We start from the raw sequence: 18,871 nt of genomic DNA, 5'->3' as shown, positions 1-18,871 counted from the left end.
TCCTTTGGGGGACTGAGTACCTATTGATAACAAGTCTTAACAAAAAAAAAAGTGTCAGGGTTAAATGGTAGATTAATGTTAAGTGAAGAGTAGATTGAAAGGGCAGTTTCTTTCCAGAAACCTGTAATAATTGGGCATTCCCAAAATATATGTAGCAATGTGCCGACTTGATTACAGCCTCACCAACGTAGATTGTGGGAATCTTTATATATTTTAGAAAGCCTGTATGGAGTGTAATACCATCTGAAGATTAGTTTGGAGTAAGCCTCGTGATGATCTGAACATGATGTGCTGCACATTGAAGTTAAATAGGCTTTTTTCCCTTTGGTCATAGGGATGCTTGTGTTCAGTTCTCAAATGTGAGAGATGGGTGAATCCAGATAGGGTTCTGCTAATTGTAGATAAATGGTTTTTATTTATTTGATGATTCAATAATACATATACTTGGGGAGGGATATGTATTTGGAGATATTTATATGAATCTGAAAATGTTCTCCATGTTTCTATGGAAGCTTAAGAATTTTTAAAGTGTTTAAGCTGTTTATTGGTTTAGAGAGAATTTTCACTAAATATATAAAATTGGACATACAGAATACGAGGAGATCAGAAGCTGGAGCAGCAACCAAAGCCTTGTACTAATCTTCTTCTATTTTGAAAGAAGTTGGAGTATTTCTAAGTTGTGGTGGCCACGTGGTTAAGCTTGATGACAGGAAGTGCAGCCATATTGCTTCTCACTAGGAATTGATAATGAGATTTTGTTTGTCAACAAGCAGTGATCGCACTTTAGAATGATCTGCTCAGTAAGGAGGTAATTCTAAAGGGACAACCAGTTTTCTGTTTGTTACCTACTAGTTTTGAGCACATCTTTAAAGGGGTTTTCCAGATTTCAGCTGTGTGCATGCTGCCATTTTTCCACATCCATAGAAATGTCCTTTCCATGTTCTCTCTTTTTTTTGTTGGCTGTTGGAAGGGACATACGGATGAGGACAGCACACGGTTTGCTGTACACATTTTTTTTATGGCCCCCTTGAAATGAATGGGTCCGCATCCGATCCACATTTTTTGCAGGTAGGATGCGGACTATAAATACGGTTGTGTGCATGAGGACTTAAAGGGAATGTGTCAATAGAAAATCACCTGCTGTTCAAATCTTTTTTAGAATTAACATTTTTAAAGAATCTTTGATGTTATTTTTAATTTTCCATGTCCCTTTTTATATTCAAACTAAAACCAAAAATCCTGCAGTTTTCACACTGGCCACTATGCCTAATAATTAGCACCACTTCTTGGTCTGTACAGATCACTTTACTGCAGTTAACTCATTCTAATCCTGCCTGTAATGATAAGGAGATATCACCTCTGTGTATAGATAAGACAGGATCCACCATTCACAACAGGTGATTGTCAGAGCGTATCTATTCTTTCCTTGTACAATGACCTCTGCACAGGTCACAGAACAGCCTAGAAGACTCTCCCATAGAAGTCACTGAGGTCCGCTCCTGACCATTGTGTCTATGGACCATGGGGCTGCCGTAAAGAAATTTTTTAATGCTTTGTAAATGATGTTGAGAACAGTTTAGGCAAGATAGCCGCCCTCATAATCATGTTCAGAAAATAAAATAAAAAAAATTCAATCAGAAAATAAAAACAGATTTAAAAAAAAAAAAAAAGTGTGTTACTATCTGAAAGCACCCTATTTACCCCAATGCATGAAAGGGAGAATACATGCATACCATGTGTTGGAAAAAATAATTATGGCCCCATCAAAAAAAATAAATATATGGAGCCACAAAGAGGTAAAGTATGGGCACATAGGAAGCTATAAGTGCAGGATTAAAAATATTCTCTCAATCACAGGAAAGAATTTAGAGGGGCAAGTTATTAAATAGGGGAAATAATGAAAGAATTATTACAATTTTGATTAGAAATGATAATATCTATACACTTAAATCAACACACCCCCTTACTCCAAACCGGTATCAATGTTAATACCCCGTACAGTAGCGGGAAATACAGTTTTAAATCAACCATCTGGATAGATAAAAAGAATTAGAATGTAAATGTTTTTCAGCAGTATGGATAATAAGCTGTCAGATTAGGCTACTTTCACACTAACATTTCTATTTTCCGGTATTGAAATCCGTCATAGGTTCTCGATACCAGAAAAAAAAAGCTTCCATTTTGTCCCCATTCATTGTCAATGGAGACAAAACGTAACTTAACAGAACGGAGTGCTCCAAAAGGCATTCTGTTCAGTCGCGTTCTCATATCGGAGAGCAAACCGCAGCAAGCTGTGGTTTTCTTTCAGTCATGGGATGTGAAGCGAGACGGATCCGTCGTGACCCACAATGCAAGTCAATGGGGACGGAGCCATTTACCTCTGACACAATAGAAAACGGATCCGTCCCTCATTCACTACGGCTATGTTAAAGATAATACAACCGGATTCATTCATAACAGATGCAGACGGTTGTATTATCAGTAACGGAAACGTTTTTGCTGAACCCTGCCGGATCAGGCAAAAACGCAAGTGTGAAAGTAGCCTAAAATATATATATAAAACTATGCAAAAACCTCAAAATGGAGAAAAGCTGTAACGGTAACCAATACCACATGGACCTGGAGCCTTGGAAGTAATATAAAGGCATCAATTACTGATGAACTGACCACTTTGTGTGGTTCTGCTTTGCTCAGAGTCCCTTCCTTTAAAGCCAACTCTGTACTGTTCCAATCTTCTTTTTAATCAGCTGGCAAATGTTTGGTCTTGTGCTGAACCGGAGCCATAGTTTGATGTATTAGACAAAGGGCAATATCAAAGCAATTTGTAACCCTGTATTACTTCCATCTCACCCCACAGAGGTTTTTTTTTCCCTCCCTCATTCTTGAACACAAGAAGCTATTATAATGGATGAGCACAGAGCAGCTTTTCTTTCATCATAAAAAAAACCCTGTTAAGTGTTTACATAAAATTCACGAAGGAGCGCAGTATAATGTCCAGACTGGGAACTGTCCAGAGGAAAAGTTTTAACCGTTGCGATCAAAGAATAATCCATCTAGTCAGCTTTCAGATTAAATGAACCAACTACACCAGTCTGCTCTGTTAAAACAAAGAAGAGCCCCGAAAGCGGCAAAAAGAAAAAAAGCATCAAACACACACACAAAAAAAAAAAAAAGACACATTTTTAATCCACCTAGATAACTTTACTACCGTCTGTCAAAATGGATAATGTTGCTTTAAGGGTACTTTCACACTTGCGTTAAACTTTTTCGGTATTGAGTTCCGTCCTAGGGGCTCGCGAACACATGCGGGCTCGCCCGCGAACACATGCGGGCTGCCATCTTTTCTCACAAGTCCTTACCTGTGCCTGTGTCGCGAGCCGATCTGAAACAAATGCGGTCAGCGGGAGCAGGCAGTTCCGAGAACAGCCCGATGAAGGCCCCCCGGCGGCTGTTCTCGGAACTGCCTGCTCCCGGTGACCGCATTTGATTTCAGACCTGCTCGCGGCACAGGTAAGGGCTTACCTGTGCCTCGCCGGACTTGTGAGAAAAGATGGCAGCCCGCATGTGTTCGCGGGCGAACAATGCGAACTGGCCATCACTGATCAGGATGTCTTCAGTTCAGTCACTGTACGGTTTTTGGACGGAGAAAACACCACAGCATGCTGCGGTATTTTCTCCGTCTAAAATTCTAGAACACTTGCCGGAATGCATTAATGCCGGATCCAGCCCCAAGTGTTCCGTAAAAACGGATCCGGTTTTGCGGTCTGCACACCTTTAAAATGTGAAAAAGATAAATGTCGGATCAGTTTTTCCGGATGACAACCGGAGAGACGGATCCGGTATTGCAATGCATTTGTGACTGACAGTCAGGAATGTTTTCTGAAAAAAGAAAAAAATCCACTTGCGCTTTGAACTCCCCTCCATTCCAGCACCAAGGCTCCCATCCCAGCTGCTTCCTATCACTTGTGGACCAGAAATGAGGAGGTCCTGTATATTGTCACGTGCTAGTATTGGAAAAAACAGCTTGTTCTGAACAAGCGTCCACATATTTTTTTTTTGGGAGCAGCAGTACAGTGTGGGTGTCAAACCTTACAAAGATGTGCAGTTATGTAGGGGTAATAGCAGCACACTTAATTGCAATCTTATATATGGTAGAAAAATTGCAAAAGGATTTTTTTTAAATAATACAGTCTGTGTATACACAGTGACTAGACGAATCCCTACAGCGTATACACATCTAATTATTTTCAGTGAGCACCTAGAAAAAAAAATACAGACCCAATTGGACTGACTGCCGGGCTGCGACCAAACTATACACTGCTACTAACGCACTAAAATAAGATTATTTGCGCAATTACAGTGTGTAAATGGTAGAAAAATTGCAACAGGTTTTTTGGAAAAAACTACAGGCCTAACTGGATGTCTCCTGTGTGCGATCACACTATACACTGAAAATGATGCAATAAAATATTTACACTATAATACACTATAAACTGCATCTGACACTAAAATACACTTAACCGGCCACCTATATACAGTAGAAAAATTGCAAAGGTTTTAAAAAAAAAAATACAGGCGCAATTACATGTCTCTTGGGTGCGACCAAACTATATACTGTAATTGATGCCCTAAAATACATTTAATTGTGTTTATCCATCTTCCTGATTGACTGTCAGGCGGACTGCAAAGGATTGTGGGCAAGTCCACCAGGGGACCGCCCATGTTATCCTCTCTGCCCCGTTTCCCTCACTAGTTTACCATATTTTAAATGTAAAGTGATTTGCTCATTTCTAGATTGTATATAAACTACTCACAAAAAGTTAGGGATATTTGGCTTTCGGGTGAAATTTATGGAAAACGTAAAAAGTTCACGCTACAGTGATATTATATCAGGATAGTAGGGCATTTAAGTAGTAGCAGAAATGGTGATTTCCCCTTTTAAAACTATTTTCAATTTATTGAAACAAAAGCCAACACCAGTGGTGGGTATACCCCCACAAAATGTCAGTGTCTCAAAAACTTGTCATGTGGCCTTAAGCATCAATTACAGCTTGACGACGATGTCTCATGCTGTTTACAAGTCGACTTATTGTCTGCTGAGGCATGGCATCCCACTCTTCGTGAAGGGCGGCCCTCAGGTCATTGAGGTTCTGGGGTACAGAGTTACGAGCCTCTACACGACTCAGCTGATCCCTTAGGTTTTCAATGAGATTCAGGTCTGGAGAAAGTGCAGGCCACTCCAACTGAGGTACCCCAGTTTCCAGCAGCCATTCCCTAATGATGTGACCTCGATGAGCTGGCGCATTGTCGTCCATGAAGATGAAATTAGGCCTGTGTTGTTCATGCAGAGGCACAATGACTGGGTTAATGATGTTATTCACGTAATATTGGCTTGTCACTGTACCAATCACAAAGTGTAGGGCAGTTCTGTATTGACTGGACACACCTGCCCACACTAACACCACCACCAAAGGCTCATCTGGTGACAAGTGACTGATGCATAGCGCTCTCCTTGATGTCTCCAACATTGTTAGCAGAAATCATTTCTGCTCAGTGTGTATCGACTTTCATCAGTGAACAGCACTGAGGCCCACTGGTCCCTCGTCCAGCATAGATGCTCCCTGGCCCATGCCTTTCTGTGACTTCCAGTCTCTCTGTATCGGTTACAACCTGCTGATGACACTCTGTGAGACTCTAAGCTAAGTGGCCACTTCCGTCTGAGAACATCCTGCTTGAAGCCTCGCAATGGCCAGGTACTGTTGATCAATTGTGAGGTGTCATCTTGGTCTCATGATTTCAAAATGTGAACAGCAAGATGAGGAGGACTGTATAAATAGCAATTCTAATTGAACCAGGAAATTTATTGGGCGATTCATGGATCAAACACCTGTGGTGAATTTTGCTCCTTGTTAGAGAACAACAAGTTGTGCAAAAATTTGTGAAACATTGAACAGTTGGACATGTGCATTCAAAAGTTTAGAGAAGGTGACATTAAGTTCACCTGTAATAGGTTAGAGTGAATTTTAGGTTCATCCTGAAATTTCACCCACAAGTAAATATATCAGTGTATATAACTGGTTTACTTATTGACATTCCTAGTGATTCATTTCTGTATTTTTTTTGAAAGGCCCAGAACTCATCATGGCTCACTAGACTCCAATGATCTGCTTTGTGCCAGAACGATGAACCACACATACCCGGCAGTGTGACCAAAAATACCTCGTTGTAACCAACTGACTTGAGTTCTGGACTCCATGTACATGTGCTACATGAAAAACCTCAATCGCGGACATAGGAGTCCACGGCACCTCATGCTACACCTTTCTCCCCAGAAAACAAAGCTAGAAGTGTTTTTTGTCCGGCTGAATCCTGGCCATCCACGTTTGCTGAGTAGTGACTGGATCACCGCCGGATCCCATTATAGCCAATAGGGGCCAGAGGGCATGCGGTAACATCTGGCTGCGTTACATCAAGAGAGCTCCGGCCGGAACAGCCTGCCGAAGAGCTCTTAATGAAAATGTTAGGAGTGCACATACAGCAGACAATGTCTTTCGATACAGTCTAGTGTTTATTGTATGTTATGGAAGGTACACTTGAATTTCCAAAAAGTTAAAACATATAAAAGTGGTTAAGGGGAAAAAAAAACAATGTATCAACATTTGATAAATGCATAAGAATGTCTTATCATACCATATAGCAGGGTACAATGGTAATGTTAATGCCACCATAGCATTGTGGAAATTAGTCTAAAAAAAAGTTATACTATGCTTTTTACAAACAAGATTCGCTGCTGCTTAAAATACCAGGGAGGAGTCCTGTCTCATCGAGAAATGTTCCGTCGCTTTGTTCGGATATGAAGGAAGATGCATTGGGTGGGGGCAGGGCATTGAGGAAGAAACAAATGATGCAATTACTTCACAGAAATCACAGAACCACCTGTCCAAACCGGCATCGATAAGAACATAAAAAGGTACAGATTATAATTCTCCCTATATGAAATAATTTACACACAGATGTATGTCACCTATACCACCATCTAAAAGAATCACTAAATACATTTTTGAAATAAACAAGCAATATTTTTGCATGATCAAAATATCAAAACAGCCAAAAAGTAGTGTCTGTGTTTTTGTCCCCCTATTGTTGATTCCTTGCATGTAACTGTCCAGAAACAAAATATTTTTTATTTTTTTTACTTTATATTTTTTTATCGATTTTATTATATATATATTTTCTAATATTGTAGTGAAGTGCAACCAACCAAGCTTATCTGGTAGAACGACTGCATAAAGGAACCACTGGTCAAAAATACAATGGAATGGGGAAAGAGTTTAAGTCACAAAACCATTTTGTTTTTTTTGTTTTTTTTTTATCTTTTCCAAACCATTTAAAAGCAAAAAGTACTCCACAGTTTTCAGAAGATGATGACGAGCGATGTTTTCAAGGAGCGAAGATTTATGCAGAGGATGTGACACTTTGCTTGTAAACTGCATGGTAAGCGTTTCTCAGTAAGACGTATGGGAAACAAGACTCCAGCAAGTCCATGGTCAGGAATGGTGACTCTTGCACAATCTGTTTTTTTTTAGGAAATACAGATAGGTCAATGTTAAATACAAACAGGATGGCTTCAAAGAACAATAATGAGGTCTTTTTCACTTTTTTAAACCTAAAATCTTCAGTTATCTCGAATGCCTTCTCTAAGTGGGGACCTGCCGAGGAGTCTAAATGAGGATGATTGATGAGGGTCCAACAGCTGAAACCCCAGTTATCACCAGGTGAAGCTGTGGGTAGCCAACATCTCAATGTGATACTACATATAGGTGAGCATGTCATACAAGGTTCCCCAGAGGGCTCCGCTCTACAGGACCTTATAGACTCATGCAGACTAAAAGTAAAGGCTATTTAAAGGGGTTGTCTCACTTCAGCAAATGACATTTATCATGTAGAGTAAGTTAATACAAGGCACTTACTAATGTGATTGTCCATATTGCCTCTTTTGCTCGCTTCATTCATTTTTCCTTCACATTATACACTGCTGTCTTCCAGGGGTTATGACCACCCTGCAATCCATCAGTGGTGGTCGTGCTTGCATGCTATAGGAAAAAGCGCTGGCCTCTGGTGGCCGAGACCATTGGCGCACTCCCAACCACCTCGTATCGGAGTTGCAGCAGTGGCCATAACCCCTGGAAATGAGCTGTGTATAATATGATGAAAAAAAATGTATCCAGCCAGCAAAGGAGGCAAGATGGAGAATCACAATACATTAGTAAGGCTAAGTTACACTTCAGTTATTTGATCAGGTGTCGGTCAAAAGCACAGAACAGGAGCAGATCTTCCCATTACACCTGATCTCTGTGGAGGCTTCACCACTGGGTTTGGCTCACAATAACTGATGGAAATAACTGATCAAATCACTGTAGTGTGAACTCGGCCTAAGTGCCTTGTTTCTCTACATGATAAATGCCATTTGCTGAAGGGAGTCAGACCCTTTAATATACTGAAAAGATGGAATTAACATGAGAAAATAAATGCAATACACAGGGAAGTAATAAGTGTGAATTACTTACCAGTGCAATGGCAGGTTAAAATTGAATGTTTTATCCAGTAGCGGGCTTGCAAGGATAATTTGCCGATTATATTCTGTATCTGACTAAGGCTGACTGTGCACATGGCATTAGAGCCCTACAGAACAATGTATCCATAGGGCTGAATTCGCCAGAATAGGCCAGAAAGAGAGTGCTTGCCTCGGTTGAGGTGGTATGCACAATACAGCATGGTACACCTGTTTATCTCCTGCATAGGACTGCGCAGACGGCACTTTCCTATACAGTGGACAACTTTTTGTTACAATGGGAGTCAGTGAGAGACATGAGAGGGGCACATGTCAGATCCCTCCATCAGAGAAATAAGGAATTCCTCCGACAGTATACCTTTCACGGAAGACTTGATGTCAGTGTGCAGAGTTTAAAGGGCTTTTCCGAGATTTTTAACAGATGATAATTGGGACCGCCACAGATCAGCTGTTTAAGAAGGCACCAGCACTCACAGTAGCGCCGCGGCCCTCTCTCAGCTTTCCCTAGGTCAGTGACGACACGTTCACCGGTCACATGGCCTAGGCACAGCTCAGCTCCATTGAAGGGAATGGAGCTGTGCTGCGATACTAAGCACAGCCGCTATTAAATGTACGGCACTGTGCTTGGTGAGCAGACATGAACGTGGCACTACCACAAGCATTGGTGCCTTCTCAAACAGCTGATCCTTGGGCGTCATGGGTGTCAGACCCCCACCGATCAGATACTGATGACCCATGCTCTGAATAGGACAAGTACTGCATTGAGTTTTGCCATACTGTGGCAACGACCATAAATCCAGCCAATCCCTCAGTGGAGCCCACTCCTCTAGAGAGAATTGTGACTTCTCTGCACACTGCGTTAGGTTAATTTTAGACGAGCGCGTTCCGTGATGCAGTAGATCTTACTTCTACAGCATTATACTGTCATAATAGTGTCAGTATAATTCAGTAGAAGTAAGATTATACAGAGACACACAGCATTATAAATCATTATAATGCTGTGCGCTACAGAAAAACTAGCAGTGTCCAAAATGGGAAACTACGCTCACACACGGCGCGTGATTTCCGCACAGGACACAATCGTCTGAAAGAGGCCTTAGACTAGTACTGTAACCTGCCATTGCGTTGGCAAGTACCATTTTGTTTGGCCTTTGTGCTTGCATTTTTTAAAATCTGGTTTTGCGCTCTTTTTCACTAAGTTGAATTGGCACTTGGCTACCAAGAATGGTCAGAGGTGAGATCATAGACAGAAGTCCAAGTTGGTGGCAATACTGGAACTAGCTGCTGCAACATTTTGACCCACACATAAAAGACCAGAACAAGCTACTGTTTTTTGCACATTTCCCACCATAAATAAAGCTGTGCACCATTCTGGTAAAAAGACTTCTCAGGCTCCTTTATATCTAAACATGATGGGCCGTGATAGACATCCCTGACAAAATTGAAAGAATCGAACCAGAATCGCAATTTCTAGGGAGCCATATCTGCAGAGGCAATACGTCATGTATTTCTTTGCTCCTCGGCTTACCATATCTAGCAGCAGATAAACAGATTCCCTGTTCCTTGTAGTTGTTTTATCTGTCTCTTGGCCAATTTTCAGCAAGCTGGAAGATGCAAGCTGTGGGAAAAAGACAAGATTACTGGAGTATGTCCTCTGACTCCTACATATAGACATGATATCTCCTTGTGACTAACACTGGGCCACAAGCCATTGCTGCAGTACTTAACCCCATGGGAATGCAACGCTTCTAGGGCAGCAAGTAGCCACAAAGACAGTAAGTCCTCCCTGTAGCGGACCTCCTAGACACTGTTATCTTAGTGATAAGTTTTGGGACCACGAGGAAATGAGGACAACCAATGTTTTCAAGGAACCAGAATCTTCCCAACACATACAAATCAATGTCCTACATATCAAATGACTGTGGTTAAATCAGCAATTATAAATCACCCAATAACAAAAACTACAGAAAAAGTCAAACGTCCCAAAGGCGAGATATACATACGGCCAAGAATTCTTTAAGACGATCTTCAATGCTCCCTTTGTGAATAGTGAACAAGGCTGCGGCAATCTGGTTGATGGCCTTTGCCAAGCAATGGATGTTATTGCAGTGACCTAAGAACCAAAAGCAAACGGGTGAGATTGTGTACAGCTGTTAGGTATTTCAGCCCAGCCTGCTGGATTACTGGATATCAGCAGGATAACATTACGATACCTTCTATGGCCGGGCTGTACTGTGACATGACGTTACTAGCCAAGGTTGGCAAAGAAACTGCCACAAACACCATGAGAAGACAAGCAATCTTATATTCCTCCTCTGGACTGATGGTTTCTGGAGGGAATCAAAAGGAAAATATTTCAGGTTCTGCAAGTGCAGTGCCATGTCTGCCACGTTATAAATTCCAATTAAGAGTAATAAGAGGAAATTGAAACAGGAGATTCTCGTTTCAACTACCACGAGAGCCCTTAATGCGAGTTGACAATGTAGAGTGACTTCTTAACGCCATAAAAACTAAATCAGCCATCAGTTTAAACAATGCATACGTTTCTTAAGGTACATTCCTTTTAAATTAGTGACTCCTCGTATAAAAAATTTCAAGAAATGTTGAAAGATTCCAGTTTTCACACAGACTAGAGCAGTCATAGTAGGCTGATCTTACCCATTTTCTGCAGCTGATTTGTCAGCTTTGCAGTGTAGACTGGGACATAGTCAGCAGAGGACAAGGGATTTAATGACTGCTGAGCAACACTACACATACAGATGAGACTCCAATCATGCTACTCTCTGGTCTCTGGTGGAGGGGGCTGTACTCCATCACATCTTGGAGACTGACTTAATCTGACACTTTTCTGACACTGATCAAGTACCATCCATTGCAACTGCCTTCTATCTCACACACCCGAATGTACTATACAGATAATAGAGAAAGGAAGGCAGTCACTCCTATATAGAGGCTCCAAGAAATTTATTTTTAAAGAAATTCCATATTTTTCACTCCATAAGATGGCCTCCCCGCCCCCCCAAAAAAGTGGGGTCTAAAAGGGGGGAAATGGCAGTGCGTCTTATGAAGCAAATAGTAAAGAGCGCTTTCATTATAGAAGCAGTCATCAGTATGCAGGAGGCACAGGGAGCAGTGAGTGTAGCGCTGCTAGCACTGGCTGTACTCACCACTCACTGGTCTTCTGAGCTACAGAGCCAGCACGTTGTGTGACGTCAGGTCACAGTGCAGCGGTAGGCCGGCAAAAGACCAGGGAGCGGTGAGTGTCAGCGCTGTCCGAACTAGGAGAGGCAAGTTAAATTCTGGTCTGCCGGAGCTTGGGGGTCTGGTCTGAAGAAGGATTGGGGGGCGGGGGGTGATACAGAGGTGTGATGGAGCTTGGGGATCTGGTAAAAGTTTGATCTGAGGTCTGAAGAGGAATGGGGGTATGATGTTGGTCTGATCTAAGGTCCGAGGCAGAAAGGGGGTCTGATACAGAGGACGGATGAGCATTTTTTAAAATTTTCTTTATTCATATCCTAGGTGCGTCTTATGGTCCGGTGTGTCTTATGGAGTGAAAAATACGGTAATAGCTAGAACATTCAAAAATATATGAAGCATTGACTATAAAACATTTACTGTATGTCATTTATTTTCTTTACCTAATCTAGCCATTAGACCATAAGATGCACCTGGATATGGATGAGGAAAATAAGAAAAAACTATTTCATCAGACCCCCAAGCCTCAGACCTCAGATCAGGTGGGCGTTTGGATGATCAGGGCCTTCACACACACGACCGGATCTGTATTTCAGTAGGCAAACAGATGCTTTCCATGCTCATTAAGCTTTTTCTCACTTTCATCATCGAAAGGACTATTCTTATCGGAAAAACAGACAAGAACAGCAGAGCATGTTTTATAAATCTGCAGAACGACCAAATGGATCAGTTGTTAAAAAAAAAAATTTTTTTTAAATTAAATTAAATCAGATGTATGGTCTCACAGAAATGAATGGGTCGGTGGTCTATCTGCAAAAAATGCAGATAGCACACAGATAAAAATACGGTCAGTCATGTGCATGAGGCCTAGTACTGACAAACTAATAAAAGTCATTTGTATTTGACTCCCTGTGTTTCTATATTCATGCTTAATATTTCAAAGGGTTAATGGCTGCATTGTACTGATGACCCCCCCCCCCCCTGTGGTTTATGGCCTCACATTCCATTTAGAGTACTCAGGGGACAGCTACAGGGAAGCGATCATATAGGCTTAGCCAAGTAGCGAGTGGTGAAAGGTGGTGTCTGGTGCAGTGTGCCATGACAGTTGTCAAGTAACTGTCATTTTTAGGCGAGGGCGCAGCACTGTAAATGACATACCAGACTTTTGAGACGACAGCGCCACAACCAGGGCTGGGTCTATTTCACATGGCAAGCCGGCTGCTGATGACAATTCGTAGACATTCATTGCAACCTGAAAAACAAAGAAGCGAAGCAAAATCTTACAGCATATTCCGCAGTGTAGCAGACTTTAAAGTAGTCCTCTCATGTGGACATTTATGGCATATTCACAGTATATGCCATAAATGTCCAACAGCTCTTACCTCTGGCACCGGCTCCTATTTTGAGGACGTGGCCCTGTCTTGTGTCAAGAGAGAGAAGACCACATATACCTCTTTCCATTCACTTCTGTAGGACTTCCAAATAGCCAAGGACACTTAGTTGGATATTTTTGAAAGTCCCATAGAAGAGAATGTAGAAAGCCGTGCATGGTCACCTTTCTTTATGCAGACGCAAGATGGGGCCACGTTGTTGAGACAGCAGCAGGTCCCAGAGATGCCACCTGCATCTAACGGGCAATTATGGCACAAGAATACCCCATTCATCTCTAATAATCAAAAAAACTCATCCTGGCCACAAACCTTTAGATAAATTTGCATCTTACATGTGTGCTTAGGACTGACTTTCTCTTGGGTCTGGGCACATATAACTCCTTAGAATAATCTTCCAAGTATTACTGAAGGTTTTACTGTAGGAAAAGATCACTTTTTACTATATTATTTACTTTTTACGACATTGGTGCTTTTAAAGAGGACCTTTATTGGGTCCGGACATTATCGGGTTGTGTAGGGCATACTGATGGCATGTTACAGCGCTTACTATGTTTTTTCCTACTATCAATACAGAGAAGAGGAGACGGCCGCGTTACTTAATGGGCGTCTTCTTGAGAAAGGCGGCCATCTCCTCCTCCCTGTATTGATTGTATGAATTTACATACCAGGCGGGAAAGCTGCGGACGAGGGGGCATGGAGCAGTGCATAGAAAACATAGTAACATGCCTGAAACATGCCCTACACAACCCGCTAGTTATACGATGATAATGTCCGGACCGGTGAAAGGTCCTCTTTAAAGAGGTTTCCTCAGAAAAGGCCTTTTTCATCTATCCTTAAAAGGTTATGTAGACCTATGGGGGCATTTAAAAAAAAAAATATATATTATTATTATTGCACTGTACTCATTTTGAACAAATTTTTTTTCTTCATTTTGTCTCTTAACCACCGTCTTTGTACAGCCTTCTCTAATAGCAGGATCTGAATTTTCACTGTTCCGTCAGCCAGCTCACCTGACGGGCTTCTCATCTCTGCTCTCTGACATTATAAACACTCATCATAGCTCAATTCTTATCTTACTGATAAGAATGTGGCTTCAATAAGCATTTATGACCCTTTAGTAATCTAGAGATCAGGTTTATTAGATGACCGGCACAAAGTAAAAGTAAGGCTACTTTCACACTAGCGTTCGGGGCTCCGCTTGTGAGCTCCGTTTGAAGGGGCTCACAAGCGGCCCCGAACGCATCCGTACGGCCCTAATGCATTCTGAGTGGATGCGGATCCGCTCAGAATGCATCAGTCTGGCAGCGTTCAGCCTCCGCTCCGCTCAGCAGGCGGACACCTGAACGCTGCAAGCAGCGTTCGGGTGTCCACCTGGCCGTGCGGAGGCAAGCGGATCCGTCCAGACTTACAATGTAAGTCAATGGGGACGGATCCGTTTGAATTTGACACTATATGGCTCAATTTTCAAACGTATCCGTCCCCCATTGACTTTCAATGTAAAGTCTGGACGGATCCGTCTGAAGCTACTTTCGCACTTAGAATTTTTTCAACAATATAATGCAGACGGATCCGTTCTGAACGGATCCCAAGTCTGCATTATATGAGCGGATCCGTCTGGGCAGACATCAGACGGACCCGCTCTGAACGGTAGTGTGAAAGTAGCCTTAAATGTATGACAAATGGTTAACCCTTTGTTGCAGTGTAACATCTAACCAGGGGCAGGAAACTGTATGCAAGAGCGTTGTTACCTTCATGTCCGTCTCTCTCGGAATGTGATCCTTGAAGTCTTCAACAGAACTTACAAGGAAAGGAATGTGGTAATTTAAGACCTGAAAGAGAAATTGAAGACTATGTCAGAATGCCAAGCATCAGCAGATAAGAGGTTTTACGGTGCATTTAATAACCAGGTAATTCCGATAATACCAGACATGATCTGTCAGATAAATAGAGGAGAGGCCGGTCTGGAGATTTCACAGCGCAGAACTAGATGAAAGGTCCCACAAAGCTGTGAAACATGTTATTTCTTATACATCATCTTTTCCTCAGCTTCACAATGCCTGATATCACCCGCAATGGTTAAAGTGTATGAGCACGAATAATTCTCCCTGGGTCTAGTATTTTCTTTTATATAACTCTTCTATTTGCCGGGGCAGTGGAACTGATCCACTTTCCAAGGGACAGATGTAATCCAAAGTCCAAGTAACACGTGCACATACACACATACAATTATTAAGGAGTTGTCCAAGATTAGACAAAATCTAGCTAAATTACAAAAACTAATAAAAAGACCCAATACGTGTCAAAATCGCCCTCCTGCCTTCCACGGTTTGCTTACTTGGGTGCAGCAATGATGTGCCTGTCTACACACGTGACTGCTGCCCTCACCAATGTACAGTATGAGAGGGCTGAGACCAGTGATTGCCTGCAGTGTGTAGATGGCAACGTCATTGTTGTATACAAGTATACAAAGCTGGGAGCACCAGAGCTGGAACGGGAGGCTGTACTACCATTAAAGTGGTTCTGCACTTTGCTTTAACTGATGATCTATCCTCTGGATAGATCATCAGCATCTGATCGGCGGGGGTCCGACACCTGGGACCGCGGCCGATCAGCTGTTTGAGAAGGCAGCGGCGCTCCAGCAGCGTCGCAGCCTTCTCACTGTTTACCGCCGGCCAGTGACATCACGACTAGTATCAACTAGCGTGGGCGGGGCTAAGCTCCATTCAAGTGAACAGAACTTAGCCCCGCCCAGGCCAGTGATACTAGTCGTGACGTCACTCAGCCAGCGGTAAAACAGTGAGAAGGCCGTGGCGCTGCTGGAGCGCCGCTGCCTTCTCAAACAGCTGATCGGCGGGGGTCCCGGGTGTCGGACCCCCGCCGATCAGATGCTGATGATCTATCCAGAAGATAGATAGTCAGTCAAAACAAAGTGCAGAACCCCTTTAAATGTTATTTTAATATAATTCAGCAAGAAAAATTAGTTACTTTCGTAAATTGCTCTATTACAAGAACGCTCCAGTTTTGAGATATTGTTCACTTCATTATAATTTGGCCCCCTGGTGTGTAATCTGTATAATAAAGTGCACGTCCGCCTACTGAGGTGGTCGCACATGCTCAGTTCCATCTTCCAACTGCCACCAGTCGTAGTCTACTGTTAGAAGCCGTGATAGTTACGGCAGGAAGAACATGGCTCCTAGAGGCTCAATTGCATGTATTAAAACATATGGACATGGGACCAACACAGATGCCATCAGAGGCTAAGCGCACATGTAACAGGTCAGCCAGTGTCATAGGTACAAATCTGCTGACAGATGCCCTTTAACTAGTGAGTTTTGGGTCTTTTTCTGATATTGCAGCTCAGCCCAATTCACAGCAGCTGTAGTCCGACGGCGGAAAACCCTACACTATGCCCTGTATGTGTTTCTCGGAGGACCCCTTCATGAAGTATCTGTGCATATAAATATTGCAATGAACGAGTAATCAATTCCGCAGAGATTTAACTAGGCCAGAATGTCTAATGTAACAACCTGGCAAAGGGAAGCCTTCAAGATGCAGAACAATGGCATCCAAGCATGAAACATTATCACAAGCACAGCCTTTCAACACTTCACAGACTGTAATATTTAAGAGGATGAGTCAAATCGGAACAGCTGAGGCATCAAAAGGAGTCTGTTCTGTTCCTGATATATGTGAGAAAACGGCAACTTGTATAATTATACACCTGGCCGTATCGAAAAGTCTCAATTATACATCAAAAGCAATGCGTCTGCCGCCAATGAGCAGCAGGACTGGGAATCTGCTAGACCGGAGAGAACCTCGGAGAAATAAAAGTCTGTTCTGGGGCTCTGTTCACACCAACATTGTGGCTGAATTAATAGTGGAAGCCATAACTCTGTGCCGGATCCACTGCACGAGGACACCAGCGGAGCCTGATGGACCCCACTGACTTATAAAGCAGTTGGGTTCTGATGGGGTGACCCATTTTGAAATGTAAAAGAGCTGCATGTAGAGGCAATGAATGGGAACTCCGACCTAGATGTTGCTAACACAAGCTCAATATTCCCAAGGCTCACGTGGGCTCTGCACATCATATTAAAAAAAAGGCTCTAGCATAGTTAAAATTTAATTTAAGGTTGCTACGAGTGGCTAGCACACCTCTGTGGCACACATAACAGGTGCCCCCATAATGAACCAACTGATGCCCACCCTCAGAAAGTAGAAATGACAGAACAAGCCGAATGTAAACCACTCACTTCTATACAGTGGCTGCATTAAGGCTTCTTCACACTTGTGGTAGCCTTCTCTGGCAGGATGTCTCGGCGGGGGAACAACCTGCCGGATCCGTGCTGCAGCTAGTGCACCGTGCCGCCGGAAGTCTGCCATACGGCCCCATTCACGATAATGGGGACGGGCTGTAGGTCCAGCCGCAGCACGGCAAACATGCAGAGAGGCGGCAAGAATAAAACTACATCATGCTGCGGCTTTTTTATGGCCGCCTCTCGCCATGTTTGCCGTGCTGCCGCCAGACCCTCAACTATTAGACTGACGCCTTGAGACTATAACTAGTGTTGAGCGAAGTGAGCTTAGAAACCGAACTCTGCTTTGGTTCAGACTAGTACCTCGGACCCGAAGCAGAGTTCAGTTTAAAGTGGTTTTCGGCTAATTTTTCCGCACAGTAATTATTCCGAAGTTTTGAACGAAGCGACTTTGGATGATATAACCCTAAACACATCTCTACAAGGCATCTGTCAGCAGATTTGTACCTATGACACTGGCTGACCTGTTACATGTGCACTTGGCAGCTGAAGACATCTGTGTGGGACCCATGTTCATATGTGTCTGCATTGTTGAGAAAAATGATGTTTTAATATATGCAAATGAGCCTCTAGGAGCAACGGGGGCGTTGACGTTACACCTAGAGGCTCTGCTCTCTCTACAACTGCTGTGCCCTCTGCACTTTGATTGACAGGACCAGGTGAGATGATGTTTTACGGCCTGGTGTATGCGCTTTCCCACACAGAGAGTCACCATTAGAAAAAGGTATATGACATGTAAGGACAGCCATACACACACACACACACATATATATATATATATATATATATATATATATAATGCTCGGCTGACATACATCTTATGTGTATGGCCAGGTTATAAGACATGATGAGAAAGACTGGAGTAAAAAAGTAACAGAAAACTGAATGCTTACATCTCTGAGGGATTCCTGTGCAAGTGAGCGGAAGGACAATATAACTCCAATGATGGTCATCCTCTTCAAGACACTGTCTACAGCTACAACGGAAAAAAAGAACAAAACCAAACTAAGCCCAGAGAAAGCAAACGATGACCTGTACATGATTTACTGCCCAAATACACAGAGATTACGTTAAAGGCAGTTAGAGTTATTTTTTAATCTCATCTTGCCCAACGTGAAGTGCATTACAAGTATTGCCCTGTGATGACCACAGTGATGTCACGTTCATTGGTCACATGACCTAAGCACAGCTCAGTCCCATTCAAGTATAGGGGCCTGAGCAGCAATACCAAGCACAGCCACTATACAATGTGAGGCACTGTGCTGAGTAAATTGTGGGGAGGCGTAGCCTCTTCAAACAGCTGCTCGGTAGGGGTCCCGGGGCGGAATTCCACCGATCAGATACGGATGACCGATCCGGAGGATAGGACTTCAATAACAAAATGTCAGAAAACCCCT

General features: G+C 42.8%; 1 protein-coding gene across 2 annotated transcripts in view; it reads right to left on the bottom strand.

The window, feature by feature from the left end:
- Nucleotides 1-6,549: 6,549 nt before the first annotated feature.
- The window catches only part of NCKAP1 (NCK associated protein 1), a 119,209-nt gene continuing 106,887 nt past the window's right edge, over nucleotides 6,550-18,871 (bottom strand). For both annotated transcript variants that reach the window (XM_040439388.1, XM_040439387.1), the window contains exons 25-31: nucleotides 18,368-18,450; nucleotides 14,907-14,987; nucleotides 12,926-13,019; nucleotides 10,786-10,902; nucleotides 10,576-10,685; nucleotides 10,101-10,190; nucleotides 6,550-7,572 (exon numbers count right to left, since the gene is read on the bottom strand). In XM_040439388.1, coding sequence (XP_040295322.1) covers nucleotides 7,456-7,572; nucleotides 10,101-10,190; nucleotides 10,576-10,685; nucleotides 10,786-10,902; nucleotides 12,926-13,019; nucleotides 14,907-14,987; nucleotides 18,368-18,450 — 692 coding nt within the window. In that variant the 3' untranslated portion in view covers nucleotides 6,550-7,455. The remainder of the gene's footprint in view (nucleotides 7,573-10,100; nucleotides 10,191-10,575; nucleotides 10,686-10,785; nucleotides 10,903-12,925; nucleotides 13,020-14,906; nucleotides 14,988-18,367; nucleotides 18,451-18,871) is intronic.

This window comes from Bufo bufo, chromosome 7 (assembly GCF_905171765.1).
Source record: "Bufo bufo chromosome 7, aBufBuf1.1, whole genome shotgun sequence".
In the NCBI taxonomy this organism is placed as follows: domain Eukaryota; kingdom Metazoa; phylum Chordata; class Amphibia; order Anura; family Bufonidae; genus Bufo; species Bufo bufo.
This window is presented reverse-complemented; position numbering and strand designations above follow the sequence as displayed.